At 39.2% G+C, this 11942-nt stretch overlaps 1 protein-coding gene across 1 annotated transcript in view; it reads left to right on the top strand.

Moving 5' to 3' along the window:
- Window positions 1-549: 549 nt before the first annotated feature.
- The window catches only part of SDHAF3 (succinate dehydrogenase complex assembly factor 3), a 53156-nt gene continuing 41763 nt past the window's right edge, over window positions 550-11942 (top strand). The window contains exon 1 of the mRNA XM_066353890.1: window positions 550-831. Coding sequence (XP_066209987.1) covers window positions 658-831 — 174 coding nt within the window. The 5' untranslated portion in view covers window positions 550-657. The remainder of the gene's footprint in view (window positions 832-11942) is intronic.

Below are 11942 nucleotides of genomic sequence, written 5' to 3'. Positions count from 1 at the left end.
CTTGGCCCTAGAAACAATACTTCTAAAATGCTTCCTAATGATTTTTCTGCAGCTAATTTGACTTGAGCCAACAAAACTGGCTGAGGGCTCACTAGAAATTACACGAAAGAGGCTCCACCTTCGGGAGAGAAATTAGGAGCACGGCACTGTGCGAAGTACGTGCGTTGGTGGGCTCGCGGATAACCCCACCTGATCCCTCTCGCAGAACGCTGGAACACTAAGAAGCCTGAAGTGGGTCGAGCTAAGCATGGAGGGCTTCCTGGAGGAGACTGATTTCGGCGAAGGATTTCTCAGGCCTTTATTAGGAGGGAAGGGAAGAAGATGAATGTAAAGGATGATGGGGTGTGACTGGGGTGACGACCGGCCCGCGCCGGTCCTCGCCTCGGCTCGGCGCCGTCTCGGAACCGGGCGCAGCCTTCCCGCAGTGGCCGCGCTGCCGCGGCTCCACGAAAGCCCCGCCCCGCCCAGACCGCGACCGGCCCGTCTCCGCCCGCCGCCGCCGCCCCGGTTTCCGGATGGTCCTGATTTTAGGGCGGACCAGACCGGATGAAGGTCGCGCGCCCTCTTCCGCCCGGGTTTGGGCGCACTAACGCCTGGCCCGTGCTAGCACGCGCCGTCCCTCCGCGCAGGCGTGGCCTGCGGTCCACGCGCGGCGCTATGCCGGCCGCACACGTCTCGCGTGTCCGGGCCCTGTATCGGCGCATCCTGCTGCTGCACCGGGCTCTGCCCCCACACCTCAAAGCCCTTGGCGACCAGTACGTGAAGGACGAGTTTAGGAGACATAAGACGGTCGGTTCCGACGAGGCACGGCGTTTCTTGCAGGAGTGGGAGGCAAGTGACTGCCCCCTTTACATCGCCCCACACCCTAGGAGTCCCTAAGGTGTCCCGGTTTGTCCCCGTGAGAGACCGCCTGTCCCAGCTGGCTTTTCCGGGTCCCACGCAGCGGCAGCCTGTTTTGTTTGAATCAAACAGCGCAAAGCTGTTGGGACAGAACTTCCCTAAGTCACACTTCCAGCCCGTCTGTCCCGCGGGTTCCGCGCGGGGGCAGATCCCGCTCCACCAGCGCCTGCAATGCATGACATCTGTTCGCGCTCTTGCCCGTGCCAGGCGCTGGAGGGGGCAGGAGGGGAGGTGACAAAAGTGAATAAATCACCGTCAGGTGCGCAAAGAGCTTTTGTCCCTTCCAGTGCCTTGCACGGAGCCAGCGCCTGTTAGCAAACTAGTGGTTTTCTCCTTACCTCTAAGTTTTAAGACTTAAAGGCTTGTTTCCATATTTCCTTAACGGGTCTTAATAATGTTCTCAGTTGACTGATACAGAAATCAGGTTAAGCCTAGGGGACGGCAAGCGTTGAAGGAGAAAAATGCTGGTCAGTGAAGTCAGGTGAAAGTTGGTTTCTCCTGAGTCTTGTTACTTTGTTACATTGCCCTGCATCATTGCACTAAATTTAAAGCAGACACATGCATTAGAATTTAACCCCCTTTCTCCCTCCCTCCTTTTATTTAAGTGAAGGAAAGATATTCAGAGTATTTCGTGAGGTTGGGGGCCCTGCAGAATTGCCCCTAGTTCTCATTTGCAGATATCAGGAAGTGAATGGAACTGTAGACTAGAGCCACATCTCAGGTGTTTGAAAGCATGAAGTAGTGTTTGTACAAACACAGAAGTAAGCGATTCTTCAGCCTAAAATGTTGATGGCTTAAGAGGTGACTGAAGTCTGTTTTTAAAAAATCTTAAAAGTCAGGGTGAACACAGAACCTTGTCGCTGAAACCCAGAATTCCTGATTGTAGAATCATTGAAGCTTGTAAGAAGGACATTTAAGACAATGGTGAAATTTAGGACTTTCCTAAACATCATGTGTATTAGATGTAATTAGCCTGCCTGGAGCCAGGGAAGTTGAATATTTTTAAATGCAAACTGGTATCTTTTAATATGGTATCTTGGTCCTGGAATCAAGAACTGGATTCAAGTTCAGGGTTTGGCATTTATTAAATCTCAGATCACTTCATTTTTCTTTGTCTTTTTTCCCCCCTTATCTATGAAATAACAATACTTACAATACGCACCTCTAAATTTTCATATGTAAATGTACTTAAAAGCACTCTGTAAATTGTTACTTGGCAATGACACTATAAGATATTAAGGTGTTCAAGTGACATCTTTTAAGCCAGGCCAGTTTGTGGCAGGACAGTAAGGCGAGTCTAGCTCTGTGTTGGGAAGACATAAAGGCACTTTGAGAGGTCCTAAAGTATAAGAATTTGGAAGCTTTTTAGAGAAAAAATAGGAACTCAGTATAAATAGTAGGCTGGAGGAGAAAGAGGCATTAAAAAAATGGTTAAAAAATGTGTTGCTCTACCCAGGAGGCTTGGTATCAGGTATTCAGCTTATTTTTTTTCTCCCTTAACTCTTAAAATAATTTTAGACTTACAGAAGTTACAAAGACAGTGAAGAGTTCCCATACGTCCTACATTCCGCTTCTTCTTATATTAATATTTTATATAACCATTTACCAAGACTAAGAAATTAATATTGTTACAGTACTATTAACTACAGCCTTTATTACATTTTGCCTGTATTTCTACTGATGTTCTTAATGTAATCCAGGATCTTACATTGTTTTAGTCATACTGTCTCCTTAATCTCCTGACAGTTCCTCAGTCTCTTATATATCACGTTCTTGACACTTTTTTGAAAAGTATTGGTCAGTTATTTTGGAAAATGCCTCTCAATTTGGGTTTTCTGTTGTGTTCTCTTGATTAGGTTGGTGTTAAGCATTACTGGGAAGGATACCACAAGGGCGATGTGCCCTTCTCAATACATCATTTCAGAGGGCATATGATATCAATGACATTACTGGTGTTGTAATGTATCACGTGGCTAAGATCACTTGGCTAAGGTGATACCTTCCAGGTTTTTCCACTATAAAGCTGTTTTCCCTTTTGTAATTAATAAGGCAGCCCCTGGGTTATACATGATATCAATGACTTATCACTTGGTGAAGGCGATCTGTTCCAGGTTTTTTTCCACTATGAAGTTATTTTCCCTTTTGAAATTAGTATAGGCAGTCCCCAGGTTCAGAATGAGGTAGGATCTTTAGGCTTGTTCTTTAGTTGAATCTATTTGTGAGTTGAACAGTTACATTTACCTATCAAATACAACTTAGATGTTTGTCTTACCATAGTATTTATTTTTATATTTCTGTGCATATAAATACCTAACATTTTCAAATACAACCTTAAACAATCTTGGATGATGCAGAAGATGATGGACTTGTTGGAGAGGGTGGGAATGGTGTTAGAGTCAGGGTTTGATTCTATTGCTGGAGTCAGTTGCTTGAAGTAGGCATCAAGGGGGTTTGTACAGAGCTTTTCTTTTGCTTGTTATAAATGGCCCCGTAGCATCTCAGGCCTTCATTAACTGTACAGTAAACCTTGATGAACCTCTCAGTATCAGGATCTTGCTCCTCTAAGTTAGTTGTTCCTGCTTCAGTGAGACAAAAAGAATCCGTTAAATCTTTTGTAGAAAACTTTTTTGGTTTTAGAGTTTCTAGGTCCCTGTTTTCTTTCCTAAATGCTGTTATCTGGTTCATAGTCTTCATTGATTAGTTCTTTGTCATGGGGGTTGAGTAACTATATGAGATCATTTTCACTGATGTCCAGCTGCACCCCGACTGGGACCCATCCCACAAGCCCACTAGGGGGTGATGCTCTGCCCATCTGGGGCGTTGCTCCATTGTTCAGCAACTGAGCTCTTCTTAGTGCCTGAGGTGGAGGCCATGGAGCCATCCTCAGCACTGGGGCCAACTCACTCCAATGGGTCTAGGAGGGGCCTGGGGAGAGAAAGAGAGAGAAGTGAGAGGGGAAGGTGTAGAGAAGCAGATGGGCACTTCTCCTGTGTGCCCTGACTGGGAATTGAACCCAGGACATCCACATGCCAGGCCTGTGCTCTACCACTGAGCCAACTGGCCAGGGCCACTTATGGCATTTTAAAAGTTTAACTAGGCTCAGTTTTGAAGCCTAGTTGATTTAGGTAATGCTTTCTGTTCTTCTCTCTGTGTTTACCTGGTTGTGGAGAGAAGGAGTTCTCACCGCTTATTTTCTGGGAAGTCAGAATAAATGTTGAAAATTAAATAGCAAGTAAAAAACACATTTGTGACAGAATATGAGACACAGAGTAGAAAATGGTGAGCAGCTTTCTCTGAAGAGACTGTTTCATTCTCCCTTTTCTGTCCCATTTGTTTATGTCTATTGCTTTCTTAACTGGTTTCTGTTGTTTTTCTTAAGTAGCTGCTTTGCTCTGTGTCTGTTGGGGATGTTTGTAGTGGAAGTTCTGTTTCTGGAAAAAGCAAAAAGGCTTAAACATTCTATAAATAGTTATTGATCACTTATTGCCAGGTAAAGTGCAATGTATATGGGACACAAAATGGATAATAATTGTATTTTATTTTCATGATGTCTAAAATTTAGTAGACTATAATCCACAATTAATAGCATGAAAAGGTGTCTCTTAAATGCGAGGGTAGCAAGGAGGGAATGGAGGAAATTGAAGGCCACATATGATGTCAGAGCTGAGTCGTGAAAGTGTCAAGAAAAATACTTTTTAGAAAAAAGGAATAACTTATGCAGAGATATTGAGGTAAGATACAATATAATTTTTTCCCAGGATTTTCAGTGATGTGTTTGGAACTTATCGTGTATGGGACATTAGGAAAAGATAAAACTAAAGAGGGACATTAGGAAAGATAAAACAAAAGAGGTAGCAAGAGACAGGCTGTTCTGCTAAGGATTACGTTTTTATTTTGAATTGTTAAACGATTTTAAGCATTGGTGGAAATGATTCAAATTATATTCTAGAAAGATTACTTTCGCAGCAATATAAAGGAATGATTGAAAATGAGCCAGACTGAAGGTAGGGAGAACTGATAGAAGAGATGTAGTAATCCAAACTATATTTGTGCCTGAACCCAAGACAGGTGTTGAGACTAGAGAGAGTGGATGTAGGTGTCACCCTTTATAAAGCAGAACAGGACTTGTCTCGGTGACTGATAGAGGATTGGAAAGGAGGGAGGAAATAGAATGAATAGCTCAGGTTTTAGAACATACCATAATCAAAATAGGTACGTAGGAGGAGCAGGTGGGGAAGAGGTTCATTGTGGTACATCTTGTGTTAATTCTGGTGGAGCAGTCAAGTGGAGATGTTCTGAGCTCTACATTGGTCTGATATGAAAAGAGACAGATTGTGGCTGGAGATAGAGATTTGGAATTCCTTATCTGTAGTTGGTGGTCCGCAGGTGGTGGATGAACGTATCCAGGTTGGGTATTACATAGGGGAAGGTGGTCAAAGGCCACTAACATTTAGGAGTAAAAAAAATGAAGCTAGTACAATGCTGGTACTTGTCTATTCTCTTCTTCTGTATTTAGTTGTTTCTGACTACTTCTGCAAAGGAGCATACTTTTTTCCTTCTTGATAATGTTTAATTCTTTAGATTTGTGTGATAGTTTAGATCTCATAACATTTACTTTTTTGTTTTATTTTGTATTTGTTTTAGAGAGGAGGAAGTACTTCAGATTTAACATAATCACTTGTTTGTAACTCACATGGGACATCTTTTTCTTATTTATGACTTTGAAGTGGACCATCAGATAAAAAATGTATGATTAAGTTGCATGTCACCTATATTTAAAGGTTTTTTTAAACTGAGTATAATTATGGTTGGATAGGTATTTTGCAGTTTTTATAATTGTATGCCTCTCTTACCTAATTTGAGGACCTCATTTTGTTGCTTTTGAATATCCTGATTTGTAGTTTGTATTTTAGGTTGGGGGAGAAAAGGAATGAATTACCTCTCTGTTCAGTAAGACAGATTATGTGTGGGGGGATATATCCACCAACTATGAGCTAGTCATTTGGGACCTCTCAGTTGTACTGTTTATTCTGCATGTTAATCGGTGTGGTGTTTTTGTGATGGTTTATTGAATGGTGATGTGTCACACATGTATGTTTTCTGCATTACGCTTTACCTTTTAAAAAATTTTAGCCATGTTGTGGTCCTTAATCAATGATAGAAAAGGGATGAAGGAGAGCATATGAAACAGTGTATCCTTGGAACATAAAATGTTCTAATTTTCCCACTTCTGAAGCATTTAAATTGTTAGTGAAGATTTTAAGAACTTTTATTGGTGTCATGAGATATGTTATAATAATGTTTATGTATAAAGTAACTTAAGGTGTTTTAAAAAATGTTATCAATATTTGATTAATATTGCATATATAATTGACTTTGTACTGTGTTACTGGAACACAGAAGTATGTGCTTTTTTTTTAACTGATTTAAAATTTATTTGCATTTACAGATTTAAAATAATGGTAATAACATGATAATATAAATATGCTAATGATTATGTTCTAAAACAGGTCTGTATGCGTGTGTGTTGTATGTATGTATACATTGCATGTAGTTTTAAAATAAGTTTTTGCACAGAATTTAAGAAGATAAAGGATTATATATGCACAACATTAATTTTACTGGTTTTACTGTTTTATGAAATATGTTTTATGGTTGCATTATAATGTCTGAAATTTTAATAAGGAGTACTAGAATTGACTGAAAGAGAGATCCACATTGCTTTAGTAGACTCTTCATTTTCTATTTTCAGTTAATGCACTTAAACTTAAAAAAATCAAAGCTAATGTATGCGTGTGGTTAAAAAATTAGGGTAGGAGGGTTTATAAAGGGCAACATATTTTTTATTAATTTATCTCTTCTTCTGGGGACATTTAAAATTTTATTTTGGTCTCTTTTATGTATCAGATATCTTTTGAATTTGGTTATCTGTCCATGTTTACAAGCAAAGCAATAGAACTGACTGAGAACTCTGCATGTAGGTAGGCTTGTTGATTGGAACGTTGCCGTTTGGGTTACAGAGTTTCCGTTGATCTCCTCTGATTTCCTTACCTGCCTGGTGTTTGTGTTCAGTTGGTTTTGGCCACTTGGCTTTATCTTCAGCCATATTCTGTTTTATATTCTAAACTGTGGCTTCCTCTTTTTGAGCTGTTTTGTTAATTTCCTTTTTCCATCTTGAAAAATTTGTTGAATCTCTTGGCTGCTAATGGCTCCACTCTTGTTCTTTAGTCATTAGGGATTATTCTTTTAATTAATACATTTCTTTAGTATCAATTCAATGGGGTTTTGGAAGGAAGAGGAAGTAATGTGCTGTGATTTCTGCAGTCTGCCACTTTGGGCTGGAAATCTGCAGTTCTTTCATTTTAAGGATGAAGAAACTAAGGCCTATAAAATAAAATATTTAGTATCACACAGCTAGGTAGACAAAAGTCCTGTGCTCTTACCTCGTGAAATTCGAATTAAGGTTTTGGAAAATTATTTTCCAAAAGCTATTAAGCTTTCACAGTGTAAAATGATTATAGACTTTTCTCTTTGAATTTTACTTGTTTGCTTGTACAATTTATTTGTATATATGATTTTTTCTCTATTTTTTAATTTTCCTAAGGGAAAAGAAAGCTTAAGTTTTTCTAGCATTATAAATGTTTAAGTTGTGTTTAAGCCATGAGTTATTTTTGTTTATGACTCCAATGCTAATTACTACACATTCCTCTCACAAGGATATTTTTCAATAACAAGAATGGAAATTGCTGCTGTATAACAAGCTGTTTTACTAGTCAAGCACATATATTTTTCCTTTGTAATTTTTGGAAGGTTTCTTGGTGCCTCAGTTGTTTAAGTAGGGGAAATAATATTTTCCCCCTGATATTGGGGTGGACCAAAACATTCTCTTTACCTCTAAGATACAATTTTATTAGGAGATGGTTTAACCCACTTTATACTCCGCGTTAGCACCATTGATTTTTCTCTTTAACCTTTTCTCTTAGATTTAGAGCTCTAAGTTATTATAATAATAGAATGGATAATAAAAATACAGTATATTTTGTCATTGTAATAGTTATAATTAACACAAAATTTATAACTTATGGATTAAAAAATAGCTAAAATATAATGGCAAATAGAGTATATTTGGGATTAGTATTTTATGTGATTGATAGCATAAGTATAAAAAGTTTATTTTGCTTGGATAGGGAAAAACACAGCTTTAATAGAAGAACGGGCAGGCCCTGGCTGGTTGGCTCAGCGGTAGAGCGTCGGCCTGGCGTGCGGGGGACCCGGGTTCGATTCCCGGCCAGGGCACATAGGAGAAGCGCCCATTTGCTTCTCCACCCCCAACCCCTCCTTCCTCTCTGTCTCTCTCTTCCCCTCCCGCAGCCGAGGCTCCATTGGAGCAAAGGTGGCCCGGGTGCTGGGGATGGCTCCTTGGCCTCTGCCCCAGGCGCTAGAGTGGCTCTGGTCGTGGCAGAGCGACGCCCCGGAGGGGCAGAGCATCGCCCTCTGGTGGGCAGAGCGTCTCCCCTGGTGGGCGTGCCGGGTGGATCCTGGTCGGGCGCATGCGGGAGTCTGTCTGACTGTCTCTCCCCGTTTCCAGCTTCAGAAAAATACAAAAAAAAAAAAAAAAAAAAAAAAAAAAAGAAGAACGGGCAAAATGACCTCACATAAGAGGTCATTCTGTGGTTTATACACAAAGATATTAATTGCTGTGCTGCATGTATATGCTAGAAGTAAAACATTTAAAGCACTATAGATGTCCAGTGATGGAAGAAGAAAGAAATTATAGCATAGCCATATGATGGGTGGGTTAATATGCAGCTATTAGAAATGGTGTTTTAGGAGAATTCGTGATATGGAAAACTGCTCATGATATAATTAAGTGGAAACAATGTTTATTTTTGGGTGATACGATTAAAGATGTCATTTTCTTCCTTGTACCTCACATTTTCCAGGTACTCTGCAAAATTCCATGTGTACTTTAGTAATTATAAGAAAGCCAATAGACGTTATTTAAAAAATGCAGTTTAATATACTCAATATTTTTGTTACCAGTCTTGTGTCACAAAGCACTTGAGGCATCTGATACATTCAATGAATCCAATACTAGTACCTTATAAATACGTTTGCTAATTTTCCTTTTTAAATTTTGTAGGTTAAACTTAGACTTACTTATAAGTAATGTCAGCTATATATTTTATATAATTTCTTGCTGAATTTTATAAATGAATGAAATGAAAAAAGTAGAAATGTGTAGACATTTATTAAACTTTGTAAATGGTCACTGAAGTAAGGAAAAAGCAGTAAAAGGTATCCAGCTTGGAAAGAGAAATAAAACTGTCTTCATTGACAGAAACTATGATTAGCTATGTAGACAATCGAATGGAATTTCCCAAAGAAATCTGGAATAAGTCAGTTTAGCAAGGTTGTATGACACATAATCAATATATAAAAATTAACTATTGTGTACTTGCAGCGAAAACTGGGAAATTAAAACTTAAAAATACCACTTACCACAAAATCTATGAAGTACTTAGGGATAATTCAAAGGATGTATAAACCTGTACATTGAAAACTATAAAGAATGGCTGAAAAAAATGTGTAGACTCAAAACGAAACTACTCTTTTTACCTAACCTCTGGAAAACTTAGACTCTTAGGACTCTACACTGAGATCGCCAAAGAATCAGTGGGACCCTCCATCTGGCACTGGAGCATGAAGAATCTTCTCATGTTTCGTTTCTTAGGGGCCATACTTAAATACAGTTGATTGACTCTCTAATAACCTAATATGATAAAAATTAAGTTGCTACTTAATAACTGTTAAAAATCAATTGTATTTTCACTTTTCATCTTTTTCTAAGTCAGGGGTCCCCAAACTTTTTACACAGGGGGTCAGTTCACTGTCCCTCAGAACGTTGGAGGGCCGGAATATAAAAAAAACTATGAACAAATCCCCATGCACACTGCACATATCTTATTTTAAAGTAAAAAAACCAAAACGGGAATAAATACAATATTTAAAATAAAGAACAAGTAAATTTAAATCAACAAACTGACCAATATTTCAATGGGAACTATGCTCCTCTCACTGACCACCAATGAAAGAGGTGTCCCTTCCAGAAGTGCGATGGGGCGGGATAAATGGCCTCAGGGGCCCGCATGCGCTGGCGGGCCGTAGTTTGGGGACCCCTGTTCTAAGTATTGTAGAAGGTTGCCAGGCTGGCAGTGAGGTAGGATTGAAAGGGGAAATTGGTTAACTGTCGGTTTGTCTCCTGACAGGTCAGTCAGAGAGGATGGAAGACTGGTCAACAGGCTCACTTAGTGGCTTAGAAACCAGTAGTCTTCTGGAAGAAATTCTAGGTAGGCACGTGCCACTCGGGATCGTGATCATAAGTCCTGGGAATTGATCGTGTAGGCCTGCAATTAGACTTTACCAGTACACAGAGACAGTCAGATATTGGCATCAGATTCACACTCACTGAATGTATATAATATTGCAGTATAAACCGGAATGCTGATTTACCCATTTCTGTGGGTGGGGGATGGGCTGGAGTAGAGGGTTCTCCTTTTCTGGGAGTCAGAATCCTCACATGTAGATCTGGGAACTCTCATTCAGATGTCTCAAAATTCAGAATTTTTTAGATTTTAGAAAGATAGTAAGGCATATTACTGCATTTTAAGAAACGCCCAATGGAATCTGGGGTTGTCTACTTTGTAATAAAATATTTTCTATTTCTGCAATAAACATTTGACTCTTCATATTAAGAACAGTAAATAAAGGCTTTGTGTCTATTTTAGGTCAGGATTTGCTGCCAGGTAAGTTCTGAAAGAGCTTTTGGTTTTTTTGAAACTAATTTGACTTCAGAATTGCAAGTAAGGTATTGTGGACTACCATTAAGCCTTCTGGGAAACTGAATTGGTGTTTAGAGGGTTGCTGGGTAAAGCTAGAATTAAAACAACAGGAAACGGGTAGGCATGAGAGATTTTCATCCGGCCTTACTGCGTCTGCGCCTGCGCGGGAGAACACCACAGGCCTGCTCGCTGCTGCGTGTTCCCGGATAGCGCTGAGACATATTGGCAAGTTTGCCGTTCTACTACTTTATTTTAGGCACCTTCTTTCTATCAAACTATTAGTATTATTGTTATTAATGTGTTAAAGAATTACGCTACTTAATTTGTCCTCTGGACCTTAGAGAACTCAGATACTTTTCATTGTGTGTTGATTTAACTAGCTTAATTCCCAAGGGAGGATTATATTTCTCTTATTTACAAATTTTTGCTTTTTAACTATTAAATCACTAGAACTTAAAGCATTTCTAAAACTTGAATTTTCATTTTTAAGCTCTCAAACACTAAAATATTTATGCTTTATTTGGATAGATTTTACATATATACAAATGAATAGTTTATTTTCTTTAAAACATTTCATCATTATAAACATACAATATGCAACATTCTATTTTTTATTTTGTGTGTTTAAGTAGCAGAGGTTTCTGGACTTTGAAGCAGTGACTACTTTTCTGAAGAAAATGCTACTGAATAAGAAAATGCTACTGAATAAAAAAATTGTTTAAAAATGCTACTGAATAAAAAAATCTATACACGTCTCACAGGAATTCCCACCCACTTCTAAACAAGAGTGGCAGCAGATGGCATGGCAAATCTATGTATACACACGGACAAAACCACCACAACTTCAGCATGTCACTGGGCCTGGCTTCACAGCACCTTGTGTGAATCATGATTCTTCCAAAAAAGGCTTGTTCACTGCCTCACACTTCCCAGGTGGGGCTTTGGCAGTTTATCTGTTACTCATTCTATAAGCTATAGATATGTGCAATGGATAATTCAGGATTTCTAAGTAATAATCAGAGTTAACATCACTTTTAAAATATTTAATGAACATCTTTAAATGCCTTTACAAGGCTAAGAGCAAGATGAGCATGGAGTGAGAAACTTCTTTTAAATGGAAATATTTACAAGTGTGATATAGTTTCAGGATGCTTATGATATCTTTAGCTACTCATGTAATTCACTTCAGATTTCTCAGCT

The sequence above is a fragment of the Saccopteryx leptura genome, chromosome 12 (genome assembly GCF_036850995.1).
Source record: "Saccopteryx leptura isolate mSacLep1 chromosome 12, mSacLep1_pri_phased_curated, whole genome shotgun sequence".
NCBI classification, from domain to species: Eukaryota; Metazoa; Chordata; class Mammalia; order Chiroptera; family Emballonuridae; genus Saccopteryx; species Saccopteryx leptura.
Note: the sequence above shows the minus strand (reverse complement) of the source record. Positions and strands in the feature narration are given on the sequence as shown.